Consider the following 17,636-nt stretch of genomic DNA (forward strand, 5'->3'; position numbering starts at 1 on the left):
CGAGCCTCCTTATGTGGGAATGTTATGTTGTGTTTTTCCAATACTTCTACTTCTACTTCACTACATCTCAGAGGCAAATATTGTACGTTTACCCCACATTAGTTACTAGTTACTGTGATTATTATTCTAAAACATAAATTATCCACTTCAGCTATAACATACTTTTCGGGCCATTTGAAGAAAAACAAAAGTAGATCTACAAGCTCACAATGTGTGGCATCGCGGCGCATTGTGAGCTTGTACATCTGCTATTTTCTAAATATTTGTATACATTTGTAAACTTAAAATGGGACATTCTGCATATAGTGAGCACTTTCTACTTGTGGTATACTTTAAGTACATTTTGATTCCAATACTTTTTGACATTTTAACTCAAGTACATTTTGAAGTCGCATACGATTTGTCACACACGTTACCGCAGTGCAATAGGTTTTACATTGCAGTATTGATGCTTTTTACTTAACCCATTCTGAACGGGAACCCATTTTGGTGTTAGCATCATGTTATGCTTTATAGCTATTGAAAAATAGCAGATCTACAAGCTCATAGCGCGCCACCGAGTGGCGCGCTACGAGCTTGTAGGTCTGCTATTTTTTGAAAAATCGAAGAACGACTGACATTTTTTTAGAATCTGATCTCAGGTCAGAATGGGTTAATCAGACCAGTGTGTGTCCCTAGTGGAAACCTCGTATGAATCTGATCTCAGGTCAGAATGGGTTAAAGTAAAGCAATGGAGTACCTTTTCCCACCACTGTCTGTTGTGTGAGATATCATCCTTATTGTTCCTGACACACGAGAGCCCTTTTCCATGTGAATATCCTGCAAATAGTTCTCCCACCACCGTGGTAATGTTGTTAACAGACCAGCCGCAGCGTGGCACATTGAAGCTGTCAGCACATGACATCTGCACCGGGCTGCCATGTCAGCCCCTTCCATCCGTCCACTATTGGTCTTGTGAACTACTTGAACCCTTTTAAAAGGTGTCATACATTAAATATCATCTTCATCAATGAAATATGTCCCGGTCCGAAAATACACCTAGATACATATATACGCCCAGACTTTCATAACAGGCACCCACACCATATAATTCTGCAGGTGCAGTTTTCTTTTTACTAAGACTAAAAAAGACTAAGATTTTTATATTTAGTCGACTAAGACTATAAACCGTTTCAGATGACTAAAATAGGACTAAAACTAAATGGCATGTTTTTCAAAAGACTAAGACTTTGCTCTCAAAATTAACACTGCATTAAGAAAAGAAAAACTCACAATTGTACTTGAGTGCATGCACTTAGTTATTAACACACTCTGTGTTAATAACTAACTTCCTGCGGACTACAATTCCCATAATGTTTTGGTGCACTGCTCCTCCTTGTGGATAGGAGGAGGGCTGTCTTACTGTAGACAACATGTAGTCCAGGAAGTGAGTGTGCCCAGTGTACATGACATCAGAGACACTGGGCTTACTGCTGAAATCTAAACTATCTAAAACCACATATTACACACATAATGACCCCAGGAAAGTGTTCTATATCTTATATATGTCATTAACATTATATATTTTTGCAAATATGTGTCCCTTTAATCCATCACGCATCGACACACAGCCTATAATGAGGATGTGACTCAAATATATAAAAAAAACTTATTTTTTATTATTATTATTATTTTTAAATGAGTTAATATCACAGGCAGACTCTTCACAAACTAGAGCATGTCTGAAATAAGTGTCAGAGCTGAAATCGTAAATATGAATATGAAATAAATGCTTAAACATGTAGCTAGGTGTAATGTTAGAGACCACAGAAGTGAACCTTTCAAACTGAACAACCAACATGTCAATTTGAAGCTATGCTTCCCTGCTTTCATAATTATGACATGAAAAAAACAAAAAAAATAAATCCAATGGCAGTCCCCCAGGCAAATTTGGTCACATTTTGTAGAATCGAGCTCGGGTCTAAATGTGTTAATAGCCACCACTGCACGGAAGACAAACCTGACGGACAAATGCCCACTGCCTCGGTCAGCTGAGGTCGAATTTGAATTCAATCAATTACTTCCGCGCTGACATTTTGTCTCACAGACACAGCCAGTGGACTCAATCAGAAACACTTTGAACTGACTTCACTTAGTCAATTATGGCGGCTGGAGTGCTAGCTCAAAATGTGTGGCTTTAATTTAAGGGTGCTGAGAATGCTTCGAGATAATGCGAAAATGTTTTCCCGTTGGACAAGACAACCGAGGGGTGGGTGGGGGGGGGGGGGTGGCTTTGTTTTACGGGGGCCAGTTTCGCATTGGAGTTCGAGTCGCCGTGTTCGGGTGGCCGTCGCCGTGCCAAGCGTTGCGACGGCCACCAGAGCCGACTAATAAGCGCCGTCCGAGTTACGTCCCGATAGGCAGAGAATAGTAAATATTAGTAGCCCCTAGTTTTCCATGCCCCGACAATAGAGGTGGAAATGACACGTTCAGCAAGGGGAGTCCGTGACCAGGCTATGTCTGCACCACCCTGCATGGGGGTGCACACTTTGTTTGGTCTAGTATGCCAGTATGGCCATATTAGCCATATTCCAACGTCCTGATAACAGTCGATTTCGCATATTTAATACAGTGATAACGGACGAATCCGCTGTGTGCGTGTGTGTGTGTCACCTCCTTCTCCTCTCCACACAGCCTAAAGAACGTGTGTGGTGTGTGTGTGTCACCTCCTTCTCCTCTCCACACAGCCTAAAGAACGTGTGTGGTGTGTGTGTGTCACCTCCTTCTCCTCTCCACACAGCCTAAAGAACGTGTGTGGTGTGTGTGTGTCACCTCCTTCTCCTCTCCACACAGCCTAAAGAACGTGTGTGTGGTGTGTGTGTGTCACCTCCTTCTCCTCCTCTCCACACAGCCTAAAGACGTGTGTGGTGTGTGTGTGTCACCTCCTTCTCCTCTCCACACAGCATAAAGAACGTGTGTGGTGTGTGTGTGTCACCTCCTTCTCCTCTCCACACAGCCTAAAGAACGCGTGTGGCGGTGGTGTCACCTCCTCCTCTCTCCACACAGCCTAAAGAACGTGTGTGGTGTGGTGTGTGTGTCACCTTCTCCTCCTCTCCTCTCTCCACGCAGCATAAAGAACGTCACGCCCAAGGTGGGGCCGGAGGAGACGCACGACGCCATCCGGCGGGCCTTCGACGTGTGGCAAAACGTGACGCCGCTGCGCTTCGAGGCGGTGCCGTACGGCGAGCTGGAGCGCACCAAGCGCGACGTGGACATCACCATCATCTTCGCCTCGGGCTTCCACGGCGACAGCTCGCCGTTCGACGGCGAGGGCGGCTTCCTGGCGCACGCCTACTTCCCGGGCCCCGGCATCGGCGGCGACACGCACTTTGACTCGGACGAGCCGTGGACGCTGGGGAACCCCAACCACGACGGTGAGTAACGAGGCCATGCGGCCGTCGCCGCCGCTGCCGCCGCCGCCAGGGTTTGCCAACAGTTTGGTTTTCAACCTCGTTCACGTCAGTGTTGTTTTCGTCGACTATAAAGCTACGGTGAAAAATGTTCGTCGACTGACTTTTTACGCCGACGAAACCTAACCGGAAACTAAATGAAAACTATAACGTTAAACAATTCTTGAGTGCGTACATTCCGTACAATGAAACCAAATGGAGCCTTATGGGCCCATTTTGTTTAATTTTACTCTCTCAAGAATTAAAGATCTAATAAGGCTCCATTTTGGTCACCAACTCTTCCATCATTTTAGCCAGGCACCACCTGGAATCCCCTCAAGGACCAACTGGCGGTCCCTGGACCAACTGGTTGAAGATACTAGGGGTAGATACCGGGGTCATACTGTACAAATAATTGCGATCGACGATTGGAATGATGTTGTTTTTTTTTTGGCACTGGACATACAATAATGTACTAAATAAGGCCGTATGGTATCTTTACGTTTGAGTAAAGCGATGGTGTTGAAAACAGTGATGGATTCTGGGACACGCAGCAGACGTTCCTCCGTGCGTTCTGCTGTGGTGTGATGTACAGCAGACAGAGGTCTGGTGTCTATTAACCCATTCTGACCTGAGATCAGATTCATACGAGGTTTCCACTGGACACACACTGGTCTGATTAACCCATTCTGACCTGAGATCAGATTCATACGAGGTTTCCACTGGACACACACTGGTCTGATTAACCCATTCTGACCTGAGATCAGATTCTAAAAATGTCAGTCGTTCTTCGATTCTTCAAAAATAGCAGACCTACAAGCTCGTAGCGCGCCACTCGGTGGCGCGCTATGAGCTTGTAGATCTGCTATTTTTCAATAGCTAAAGCATAACATGATGCTAACACCAAAATGGGTGCCCGGTCAGAATGGGTTAAGTCATGAGTTTGTTTAGAGCACTCGGGAGTTTGGGACGTAAATCGTTGAGACAGCCGTGTTTATGGAGTTTGTTTTAGGGCACTAAATGACGACGTACTGTAAGACGTCAAAATACAGTGTGGTTTTTATTTTGTGAGCATTTTGTCCTGGCATAAAAACGAGACAAAGACAGAAGAAAGAATGTATTTGGGAAGCTGAGAAGAGAGACGGAGGACTGTGGGAGAGAGAGAGAGAGAGTAGAGCTTGAGGTGTTGGAAATAGAAATTAACACAACCATATAGGGGACACAATTTGTGCCTTGTTTATTGGTTCCTTCCTTACTTTATCAATCAATGACTCAACTTACGTACAAGTTGTTCAAACAGCTCATATACATAATAACTATACAAATTGTTTGTCACGATAGGCAGGAGATAGAACCCAAGCGCAGAGCCATAAGCAGAGAGTTCAGAGTAACTTCTTTATTAATTCCAAAACAAGCTTACACAAAACTACAAAAAGCAGCAAGCGGAAAACTCAAGGGTGCAAAGCTAAACTTGTTTAAACTCAAAAACAGGGTTGCAAAGCAGTTCAAAAAGCAAACCTTACATGAAGCCCAAGTTGTAAATGTCCAAAATACCAAAATCTCTGAGACACACGAAGAAGACAGGACTGCACGGAACACCTCAGGAACAGAGTGTATGTACTGGCAATGTTTGTGTGGAATGAGTCCAGTCTTATGGGGAGCAGGATGATTGGAGAAGTGTCCTCAGGTGTGAAAGGGGCATGGCACTGTGGGGATAATGAGAGAGTGTGAGCAGGTGTGTGGCAAGGACTGAGAGTTGGAATGTAATGTGGGAGTGGTTGACATGGAGACATGGTCTGTGTAGGGCGCCAGACCATGACATTGTTAACCACTTTTAAAACTAGAAAACCTCTAGACTTGAACCGGAGCTGTCTCTGTACTTCTGTCTAGTCTACACCATGTCTATCTATACAGTAAGATTTAGATTTAGTCATTTTGAATAACATTATTTCGTTTTAGTCATATTTTGGTCATCTGAAAAGTTTTCGTTTTAGTCTAGTTTCAGTCAACTGAATCCACAGTTTATTTTTTGTCGAGAAAAATGTATTTCGGCTGACCTTGATGGCGTCGTAATAGCCGATCTGCAAGCTCACAGCTGACAGCTCACGCTCACAGCTGGTGGATTGAAATGAGCCGCTATAGTGCACGGCTTCAAACGGAAACGCTTTGCCCGCGCTGCAAGTTGAAGTTGTCATTTCCATCCACCAGCTTTTTAAAAAGACCCGGAAGATACACCTGTTCTAGGAGCTTTCTTGACGCCTCTTGGTGCTTACTGTCTGGTCATCATATACCCACACTGTGCATACGCAGAGTTAATTTTCTCGGTGTCCCTTATCTTGTCCAAGTTGTCCGCTGCCATTCTGAATGCAATCCAAGAGAGATTAGACCAAAAAACTGGATTAATCTGGAAGCCAGGAAGAAATACAAAGAGTGGCATGAGGAAGTGCTTATAAATCTTTTATACCCCATATAAAAGATATTGTCCCTGGCAGAGGGTTTTGTCTGCGCAATAACGTGTGAATGGATCGTTACACATTTTCACAGGAAAGCATTAGAAAGCAAATGGTTAGCGATAGACGTTAGTAGAGGTGTTGCATCGGCACTATATGCTCTCACAATTCATCACAATATATTACAATACATCACAGTTTTACAAGTAATAAAATGTGGGTGCAATTTGTTTTTGTTCATACTAGTTCCCATCGTGTCATTTCTTTTCCAAGAAAACAAATAAAGGGAAGAAAGAGAGGGAGATCAAGGCAGGAAAGAAGAAAGTTTGAGCACTTTTACCGACGCAAAAGAGTACAGGTGAAGGGTTTGAGATATTTACAGTACAGTAAAAGTACAGGTGAAGGGTTTGAGATATTTAGAAGCAGGTTGTTTCACAAACGGTCACACTCGCAGGGTGTGCTACTCGCGTAGGAAGTGAGGAGGGGACGGGAGGGGAGGAGGAGACGAAGCAAAAGGAAATAGAAAGGGGGGAAAACGCACTGTCAACATTTTGCTCCGCAGCACGCGTGCGTCACAGCATGATGATGATGATGATGATGATGATGAGCGGTGCAACCTTTACCAAAACTGTTACTTTTCCGCGATAACAAGAAAAAAGATGTTCCAAAAGATCCAAGAGTTATTATTTAGTCACCATATTTATGAAACCCACGGACAAACTTCACCATGCACTTTCACACACTTTCACACACACACACACACACACACACACACACACACACACACACACACACACACACACACACACACACACACACACACACACACACACACACACACACACAGTTGAAATATGGAGATACTAGGTTTCTTCCAGGCAGCAATGATAGTCTCTGTGAACTTGTGTGCGACCCATTTTACACACACGTGCACGCCCATACAGAGTGCAGAGTCCTTCAATTCAAGAAAGCATGAAAAAGCCAATATTGTGCTTCTGCATGGGCTAATCTTGACCCTACAAATCGTAACGGAGAGACACACAGACACACAGACACAGAGACACAGACAGAGACACAGTCAGGGGTTTCCCCCCCCCCCCCAGAACACTGCGTTCTAGACGGGGCCTTGATATACTGTGTGGACGAGACCAACCGCCTTAACAGTCATGACGGCCTTTGGCTGGCCGCCACCTCTGCCGAGAATTCCCCACAAGATGAATAATATTTCATTGTGTTTGTTAATTTGCATTTGGACCAAAACTGTCATCTGATTCCCGAGTCGGAAATACAGTAATTAACTGTGACTTCTTCGGGGGGCCAGATGCAGGGATTTAAAACCCATTGAGACCTGAGACCCCAGATTCTACAAAATGCGTCTTCTACGTACGTCAGTGGGTCTCAAACTTGTGTGTTGTATGAAGCTCTTGTTAACTCCGTTTCATTAGTTCAATATGAATAAAACCAACAGATCAGACCACTTTCACCTTAAAATGTTTTCAAAAAATAGCTGATCTACAGCTAAGGTCTCAACCTGTCACTTGTGTGATGCGCTGTTAAAATGGTAAACGGTAGCCTGGTTTCCAGCCCATAGACTGAGCGCACTGAGCAGCTGCAGGGAAGCTCTCAGAGTCTGACAATCAGGCTAGGTAAATGGTGCATTTGTATAGGCCTATAGCACCTTTTATCCAAGGCGCTTTACAGAGATTGTGCATGACATTCACCTTCACAGTACACACCGATGCCGGAGGAAACCATGCATGCAATTAAGGCACCGACCTGCCCATTGGGAGCGATTTGGGGGTTCAGAGTCACTCCGACTCTAACTCCGGGGGGGAGCCCGAGTTCGAACCGGTCACTCTATACCACTGAGCCCCGCCGCCGCCGCCCCATTGCGTTGTGCGCGCGTGCGTTCACATGGATAATTACTCTGGGGAGAGTCGAGTCGTTTGCTAAGGATTATGGGTAAGAAGCATCTGACTGATCAACGGGGGGGGGGTGTGTGTGTGTGTGTGTGTGTGTGTGTGTGTGTGTGTGTGTGTGTGTGGGCGGATGCGACTGTTGCCTCCCACGTGGAAGTTGATGCATGGTCGGTGGGTGGCCGTCTATTTCTAGCAGCAACCAACCTGGTGGGCAGAGGCACTCTGAGACATATACCGTAGTGCTCTCTCTCTCTCTCTCTCTCTCTCTCTCTCTCTCTCTCTCTCTCTCTCCTCCCCTCTCAACTGTCCTTACACAAGACATAGAGTAGGTCTTTCATTCACCTCGTTCTCATGTTGGGAACCGTTTTTTTCCCAATGATCCCAATGGAGGAGATACAATTTATTTAACAATAAATACCAAACAAATGAAGGAGAAAAAAAAGTGCCAATGAAAACGCACCGCGCAAATTCATCGGCAAACCCTCATGAATACATATGAATCGTGAGTTAATTTATCTGTGTATGGTTGCCATCGCTCACACATCATGTCATCTTCATCTGAATGAACATGACGGCCGGAGTGTGCATTACTCATTTTAATACACCGTAGTACACTAAAATATGTATTGGAAAACATTTCGGGTGAGAAATAAGCAATGCATTACGTGAATACTATACACTTTCAAGCAATTAACTGTACACAAGCACGTGACGTGGAAACTTTTCAACTGAAAACGTAACTAAAGGGCAATTCTAACCCATTCTGAACGGGAACCCATTTTGGTGTTTAGCATCATGTCATGCTTTAGCTATTGAAAAATAGCAGATCTACAAGCTCATAGCGCGCCACCGAGTGGCGCGCTACGAGCTTGTATGTCTGCTATTTTTGAAAAATCGAAGAGCGACTGACATTTTTAGAATCTGATCTCAGGTCAGAATGGGTTTAATCAGACCAGTGTGTGTCCAGTGGAAACCTCGTATGAATCTGATCTCAGGTCAGAATGGGCTAAAGGGTAACGCAAAAGGCATTTGCCACCTGTACTTGTCCTGCCAGTTATACCACAGTCTCGTAAGGAGACGGGAAATTGTGACGTCATCCGTGATATTTGTGTCACCAAATCACCGACCGGAGAACGATTACAGAGAAGAAAGGAGGCCTCATCTGTCTCTCTCTCGCAACGTGGGAACGGGAGCCTAAAAATAGGCCTTGCTCTTCTTTCCTATAATCTCACTTCATCTGTCTTCTTCCGTCCTTTCCTTCTCCTTTCTCTGTGAACCTAAAGCAAACAATTACGTGGACCAGTGTCTGGGGATGTTGTGGACGTCATTGTCAGGTCCATTATCCTTGACCTGATGAGGACAACGTCCCAACCACGATTATTTCAAACCTGTTGTCCTCAATTTACGATCAATGAGCGATTTATAATTAGTTTTTGAGTGGTGCGACCACTCCCTTACGGAGCTATGCGTGTGTGTGGGTGGCTGGATGCTTGTGATGCTTGTGGCTGAGTGAGTGTGGCTGTCCGGGTACGTAGCTCAGTTGGTAGAGCTCTCTCCTTAGTTTGAACCATAATGCCATGGGTTCCATTCCCAGGCATCGCCAACTCGGAATAGTAGCACGTCTTGGGAGCTGATGCTATAGGTGTGGTGCTCCAACTTAGCGCTCCAGCTCCCGGAGGGTGTAGTGCAGATTTAGGTGATAAGGTGACCACCAACAACTACAACATGACGTCACAACACGCCGTCACACGCACCGCGGTGGTATAAGCGGCTCACCGCTCACCCGGACACATCTCTCTGTATTTATACTAACCGGTGGTCACCTAAACCTGGAGTATGAATAGGCCTGCACAGGGACACAGACTCACCGCATTCTGGGCTGATACCGACAATAAGCCTCTCCAACCTTTAATTTCCTTACATAAGCAAGATTACGCGGCTTTTAGGTTTCAGATATCGGTTTTCTATAGTGTCATTATGGCGAGTCATCCATCAGGGCCAGAGATGGTTCACTTCTCACTCCCCAAAAGAATTATCCTCGCAATGATTTCATTACCATAAAAACAAGATGACCTAGAGAGGTGGCATTCTTTCAGGGGATTATGCTAATAACGTGTCTCAGCGTCTGTTTTGTTTTGGCCTTGTCAGTCTCTCAGGTGGATACATCTTGAGGACAGAGAAACGGACACACAGGCAGACGAGCACATACTGTAGGACAGACAGACACATTGCAGACTACAGTAGTATTATTCTTTGCTTCACGACTGAACTATATAACACACGGTAATGAGTCCATGTCTGCTTCTACTACCTGTTGAGTCTGTTTGGCTCACTAGCTATAGCTCTCCCTGGAGCCCCATGGAGTGGAGTCCTTGTTTTGGCTTGTCTGTGGCTAGTTTTTTTTTTTACAGATACTGTAGCTGGCAATGATGAAAAATATGCTTTCTCACAGCGGTGGTATAGATTTGTACAAGTAAAAATGGTGGTCTTTCATCGTGCCAGATGAGACGGACACAAGTTAACGAGGCATTGATTTGCGGGTTTTCTGTGAGCGACACTGTCGTACACAACTAGAGACCAGTGGACAAGGACCGACTTATTTTCTTTTGCTATATCCGGTATATGATTTTCAACACAGTTTTAGGAACGGAAGCTGGAAGATTGTCTCCAGTGTCTACTTGACATAATAGACAGAATTATTAGACGAGAAAGAATAGGGGTGATCTGAGCACTACAAGAAAAGGGAGGAGAGGGCGGATGTACAATCAGGGTACTTTATTAAAGTTAAAAAAGCCATCGTGTTTTGACTCCTTAGAGTCTTCATCAGGGCATGAAAGACAGACACGTGTGAGTCTGGCCAGGGGTGGATGTTAGACTTGCGAGCCGGGACTGTTTTCAAAATGCTTCCGTCAAAATGCCTCCTACCCTCTTCTGTCTCATCTTTGCAGTCATACATTTGGCATACTGTAAATCTCAAATGAATGTGAAGCATAATTATATAGCTCGGTGCTAAGCGGACTTTTTATTTATTTAACGGAAATGGCGATCAAATGACAGCTTATACTTCTTCAGACTGTTTATATAGCATTCGAAGAAATTGTGGAATTGTGCAAGACTGGGTGGACGATACTGTAACTACCCAGATAATATGTTCTCTTGTGGCTCAGAGAGTTGGAACACAACTTATTGCTTGTGTGTGGAATTGGATTCTATATTCCAACAAATCAAAAATGGCTTAAAAAGTTATCACCGTTTACCACAAGAGCTGATGGTATATACGGTATGGAATGTGGGAAGCAACAGCCTGCTTAGAATGTCTCTATTTTTCACCAATCAGAATGGCTGTCCGCGACCACCTGTAAAACGATACTGTGTCTACTGCAGGGTGCTCTGCTGCATAGCTGTCAGCGCAGACATCTGCTGCATGGGAAGGACTTTATTGAATGCATGCCAGGAATACCAGTCGCCCTACGCTGTGTGTGCGTGCTGTGTGTGCGTGCGTGCGTGCTTCTCCCGTACCAGTGGCACATGTCCCACGGACCGGTGGTTGGGAACCTCTGGTTTAACCCATTTAGGCCTGAAATCAGTTAATTAAAAAAATATCTCCTAAATACTAAATGTTTTCTGAAAACCTAGGTTTCTTTTCTATGTCAGTGGTGCTCAACCTTTTTCCCTGTCAAGGACCCACAGAATTATCTGTAATTTGGCCGCGGACCCCCCGTCTGAAAAAATGTTGTTCCTGCAGGGACCACCCCAGAAGCAAATATTTTGAGTTAAAAACGTTCGCTGTGAAAAGATTATATATTCAAAGATTCAGCTTTTTTCATCCGCTTTCAATGCTTTCCTAAAATGCTGATGTCCTCACAAATATAGCATAGAAACCTGTGTGCGTGCGTGCGTGCGTGCAAGAATGCAGGTTGAGTGGCATTCTGGTATTCATTAGAACATTTGTTTAAGTGCAGGGATTCCCAAAATTGTGCACCCCCCCCCCCCATTAAGCCGAATGTGAACCAAAGATAAAGCCTGGGTACAGACTAGGCTAGTGTGCGTGACAGGAATAGTGTAACGGTGGTGCTGGTGTTATAACGACTACAAATAAATAACATTATTTCACTTAAATCTGTGTCATATCCGTGTGCCAGACGAGAATGATGCGGCTACAAGAAAGGCAGCAGTGTTCAAATGCCCTAACAGTTAATCCCCTAATAGTTGGCTTTCTGGTGTAAAGCTCATCGCTGTGCGTCATCATACCAAACCTAATGTTCTCGCCTTAATTAGTACTCGCTATATTATTATATCAACGTAATGTTATATCATTGACCTAAGTGACGTTATATCAACAATGAGAGTATGATTCTTTTTTAAAGGTTAGGCTTGTCTTTTTCATGTGGAAAAATGTTGTTAAACATGCAGAGTGACATTACTTTACCTGGGTCCAACATCATCTTCTGATACTTGAATGTTTTGACATGAAATAATACGGTACCGTCACGTGCAGTGTTTTTTTTTTTCATTAGCGCGATCGTGACAAAAAAATAGGCTACTTTTTTCTGTATGTGATGTTTTGCCGTGCTTTTTGTTCTTGCTTAATGTAAATCGCTCTGGATTAAGAGCATCTGCTAAATGCCTAAATTGTAACAACGTCAATATTATGTAGTAAATGTCCATACTGGCTCCATTGCGTGGTCTTGATAAGGGCTGATGACGGAGATTACGTCATCTGATAACATCCGAAAACCGCTACCCCTAATTATACTCTCTTTCCCGGGTATCTCTTCACATCCGAACAATGAGGTTTTAGGTTGAAAAGTGAACTCTGAAATCAATGGTTCCCATCCAACCATTTCTGGGTCAGGCTCTCCAAAGAGCCCACGGTGGCACGGACCAACCCGTTCCACCACTTAACACAACCGGAGGTATAGCTGCGTGTTAAGCCATACGGGGCGAGAACCCCTTGTGGTGTTTTAAGCATTATGTTATACTTTAGCTATTGAAAAACGGTTTGACATTTTGTAGAATCGTCCTCTGGTCAATTTGGGTTTAAGTGGTCAGATGGTTTGGGCTGCGTGCACTTTCAGGGCATGTTTGTTTTAATGATCAATTCGAGTTGTATTCCGCCGTGGATGAACGGAACTATAGAGCGTTGCAGTCCCGCCCCCTTTCATGACGACGGCCTGCAGGCCCAGGAAATAATTCCCAGTGCATTTTCCCCCCATAGACATTTCAAAAAGTATTTATTTAAAGACCTTTTAAGCGTCGTACGAAGCCAACTCGAGTCGTGACAAATCATGACGATAAACACAATATTTTGGACCAAACGAATAATTACAAAGAAGAAGAACAAGAACAAATTTGTTGTAACCTGCCGTTTTCTTCTTCTTTCTAATTATTTGTCCGGCCCGAAAAAGTGTGTTTGTTGTCATGATTTCTCACAACTCGACTTGGCTTTGTACGACGCTTAAAAGGTCTTTAAATAAATACTTTCTACAAGCTCACAACGCGTCGTGCTGCGACGCGTTGTGAGCTTGTAGATCTGCCATTCTAAGCAACCAAGTTTAAAATGACTTATACTGGAAGGGACTTATACTAGTCCCTTCCTAACATTTTAGTCTAGTTTTTATTTGTTGACGAAATTGTCAATATATCTTTTCTTAGTTTTAGTCATCATAGCTTAGTTTTCGTCAGTGGAAAAAGGTAGTCGACGAACATTTTTAACACTCGTTCGTCGACCCCAGTGAACCACACTGGGGTCATCACCATGATGGCGTGTTTTGGACGTTTCTTTTGTCAAAATTCATTTTTTGCCGTGACGGATATAAATGAGCGGACAATATTACCAGAAACACCATAACAGGTCTGTAACTGTGAGAGTGTTCAAATGGGAAGCATGAGTTAAGTCCGTTGCTCTCCCCAGGTTGGCGGAGGGTGTGTAGAGCCCAGGATCACATTAGATGATTGACACAGGGGTGAAAAATGGGTTACAAAATTGTGGGATAAAAAATATATAAAAAAAAGAGAGTGTTCAAATGGAACCAAATGGACCCTTACGAGTCTACTGGGTTCCATATGTACAGACTAGAGTTAAAGGGGTCCTTGCAAATACAACATTTCTGACTACATTTGATTGGGGGACTGCCATTGGATTTTTTTGAATTTTCGTTTTTTTCATGTCATGTGAAAGCAAGGAATCATATCTTCAAATTGACATAATTGGTTGTTCAGTTTGACCCACCAGTTTTGGAGATATGGCTTATAGAGTAATGTCTTGCAGACGAACGAGTTGAGAAAACAGGCTTGAAAGGTTCACTTCTGTGGACTAATATTTACATGTCGATTTCATAGTACTAGTTGGACTCCTAATGTGCAATTGTGTCATAGTAAATAAGTGTCATACATATTCTGAAGAAAACCTGGAGATTTGACATTCAGTCGGATCAAAATACGAACATTATAATGGTCTGTAAATATAAAGAAAGTTGTTGGAGTGCTTAGGCACCACTCAAAAACGTTTTTCACGATTCTTCATAAATAGCAGATATACCTGCTATTGTTTTTTGAACAGCTAAAGTTTAAAATGATGGCTAAATGTGGTTTAAACTAAAGGCTAAGGTGATAACAGCTGTGTTCCGGGTCTTAATTAAAACGGCCATTTAAGCTCAGCTGCCTGTGAGATAATGGTCAGATGGACGATACGGGGTGAGTGGAGGACATGATGGGGAGTGGAAGATGGAATTAAAGTGGGGGGGGGGGGAGGGAGCACGATAAAACATTGACTAGAAAGAGAAAGGGTTGAAGTGAATCCAGGACAGAGGGAGAGAGAGAGAAAGAGAGAGAGAGAGAGAGAGAACCAGACAAACAAAGAAAGACAGAGCACAAGTGTGAGAGAGGTTATGTGAGGACTTAGTCAAAGAGAGAGTGTGAGAGAGTGTGAGTGAGAGAGAGAGATAGTCTTAATGTCTGTCAATAAGGGTTTAGGCCGTCTACAAATCTGGACACAGCTGGACGCATCACGCTTGATCCGACCCACTTTCTGTATAACCTACATTACCGAAGTTCTGAGTTCTGAGGCTTTATATGTGTGTGCGTATACGTGCGTGTGCATGTGTGCGTGTCAGTGTGTCCGCATGGGGCTGTGTCATACGTCTCGCACGCATGTGTGAATAATCAAACGCGGTGAGGTAAATATAAAAGAGCGCTGCAGGGGCTGCAGTTTGCCCTCGATATTTCCGGCTAAAATCTTTCTGGTTCCGGTTAAGTCTGTAATTAAACTACATGTTGTGGTTTTTATTTATTTTTTATAGCTCTGCTAGTGAGAGCACATGTAGGGCCCTAAGGATATGTTCACACACAACACCTTTTCTTTTCTCCCCCCCCCCCCTCCAGTACTACCAGCGCCTTTTTAAAATATTTCATGGGGGGTCTTTTCTGTCTTTATTCATAGGAGTGAAGAAGCCTGGGAAGCATTCCTTTTTCGGGTTTATGAACCGGTCGGGAGCGGATCATGGTGACTTCGTGATGTCATGTTGTAGTCACTGGTTTGTAGTCATCAGGATGGTGACTTACGTCATGTTGTAGTCACTGGTTTGTAGTCATTCAGGATGGTAACTTACGTCATGTTGTAGTCACTGGTTTGTAGTCATCAGGATGGTGACTTACATCATGTTGTAATCACTGGTTTGTTGTCATCATTAGGCAGGAAACAACAAACCGGAATTAACAGAAGTACCCAACATTTCCCCGTGGTATGCAATGGAATGGAATATGAACCTTGACACATTTCTTCAAGTTTGTCTTGGAAAATCTAGTTTGGTATATTGTATTCCAACTCGTAGCGACTGGCAAGATTAAAAACAAATGGGGGGGGAACAAAGCGGCAACACACACACACACACACACACACACACACACACACACACACACACACACACACACACAGAGAGACACAGAGACACACAAACATGAATAGCATTCAGGTGTGCTTGCGCGCATGGGTGCGTGCATCTTTGTATTTGATCTTTGTTTGCACAGCACAGGAAATTGGTGTGTCCCTGCAGCATTGGTGACACCAAAAAAAACAGGTTATTTTCTTTTTCTCCCATTTCCTGAAAAGAAGCCGATTTGGACGCACAAGATTTCCCGTCCGACAGCGATAATGTGGCGTGTGTGCACTATTAAACGTGGCCACCAGACACTCCTAAAAACACACCACTTGGGAAGCGTATAAATGAGTCTCTCTGGTCTCTTTGATGGCAGACGGATGGAAGTCATCACACGCTGACTGTGCGGGAATTCTATGATCAGTGGGGATCAGGTCAGCTGGGGATTGTGTGACGTCATTGCGTGCATAATGACATGGCTCAACAGAGGTGTGATTTGCAACGACAGTAATGTATTATTAATATTATATTAAAGGAAGGCAGAGAGAGACAGATAGACAGACAGACAGACAGACAGACGCGGTGAATCACCACATTCAGAGACAGATGCTTCCTCTTCCTCTGAACAGTGCCAACAACAACAAGGACGTGTGTTGTGTTGTGTGTGTGTGTGTGTGTGTGTGTGTGTGTGTGTGTGTGTGTGTGTGTGTGTGTGTGTTGTGTGTGTGTGTGTGTGCGTGCACACTATCGCTGCCGGATGGACACACCCCCTGTATGTCCAAAACTGTTACTTTGTCAGAAAAAGGGATAAAATAGAGAAAATAGTCGACTACAAGCTCACACGATGTTGCACGGTGTAGAGCTTGCCTTGCCAATTTTATTATGATCAATATTTTTATTATTTTTCAATCACAAAGTACAATTAAAGCAGAAAAAAAGGAAAAACAGAATGCAAACGTGAACAATAAAGGAAAAACACAAACTAAAAAAAACAGAAATAATAAGGCGATGGATATTCATGGCAATTCAAGTACAGTTCATATAATGGTCTGCTCAGTTCACGATTAGACAGTGCCTCCAGTGTGCGCCTCCCACCATTTCAACAAATAGTTGTCTACTTTGTTAAGAAGTCTAAAAGACAGTTTTTCCAACACTGCCACTTGACCAAGTTGACTAAACCAAACATTCACAGAGGGGGCAGAGAGAGCCCTCCACTCACACATACTAAGTTTACGACCCAGCCTTAAAGGTATTATTCAGTGGATTTCACTTCGTTCAAATATCACTTATTTATGTGTTTTGTAGTGATAATCCTCCCTACTATAGAGTGTGCGCTGGCCATATAAGGAGTTCCTCCCTGTCCCCAGTGAACGAACCCCTGGGGGGGTCAAAAAAACGTTTTGTTTTTGGCTAGGTGGCCCAACCTTCATCCAATCGGGATGCAGTCCCACGATGCAGGCCCACAGCATGTGCATGAGAGTGCCCTCCTCCTCCTGGCACTTCCAGCAAGTGGAGCATGAGTCTCGCAATTTAGATTTATATAACTTCGAAGCGGTCCAAAAAAGATAATACATTTTCTATTGTATTGAAAAGAGAGTGGGAGTGTCTGGAAGTCACATCATGAGTATAGCCTGGGGTCCACCTATGCTTTCTATGGCATAGGCAGCTCCCGGCAGGATCCGCCGGGAGAAACTGGACATGAGACAAATTAATTAGAGCGACAGAGAGAGAGAGAGGAGTGAGTGTGTGTGTGTGTGTGTGTGTGTGTGTGTGTGTGTGTGTGTGTGTGTGTGTGTGTGTGTGTGTGTGTGTGTGTGTGTGTGTGTGTGTGTGTGTGTGTGTGTGTGTGTGTGTGTGTGTGTGTGTGTGTGTGTGTGTGTGTGTGTGTGTGTGTGTGTGTGTGTGTGTGTGTGTGTCTGCGTGTCTGCGTCAATTTAACAAAGGTGCAGACGATCAGAAATC

The 17,636-nt window shown here is 44.0% G+C and overlaps 1 protein-coding gene across 3 annotated transcripts in view; it reads left to right on the forward strand.

Moving 5' to 3' along the window:
* LOC308336105 (matrix metalloproteinase-16-like) overlaps positions 1-17,636 on the forward strand; it is an 82,249-nt gene that overhangs the window by 42,402 nt on the left and 22,211 nt on the right. For all 3 annotated transcript variants that reach the window (XM_080793350.1, XM_080793352.1, XM_080793351.1), the window contains one exon: positions 3,109-3,413. In XM_080793350.1, coding sequence (XP_080649476.1) covers positions 3,109-3,413 — 305 coding nt within the window. The remainder of the gene's footprint in view (positions 1-3,108; positions 3,414-17,636) is intronic.

This window comes from Protomyctophum bolini (assembly GCF_963924005.1).
Source record: "Protomyctophum bolini genome assembly, chromosome: 21".
NCBI lineage: Eukaryota > Metazoa > Chordata > Actinopteri > Myctophiformes > Myctophidae > Protomyctophum > Protomyctophum bolini.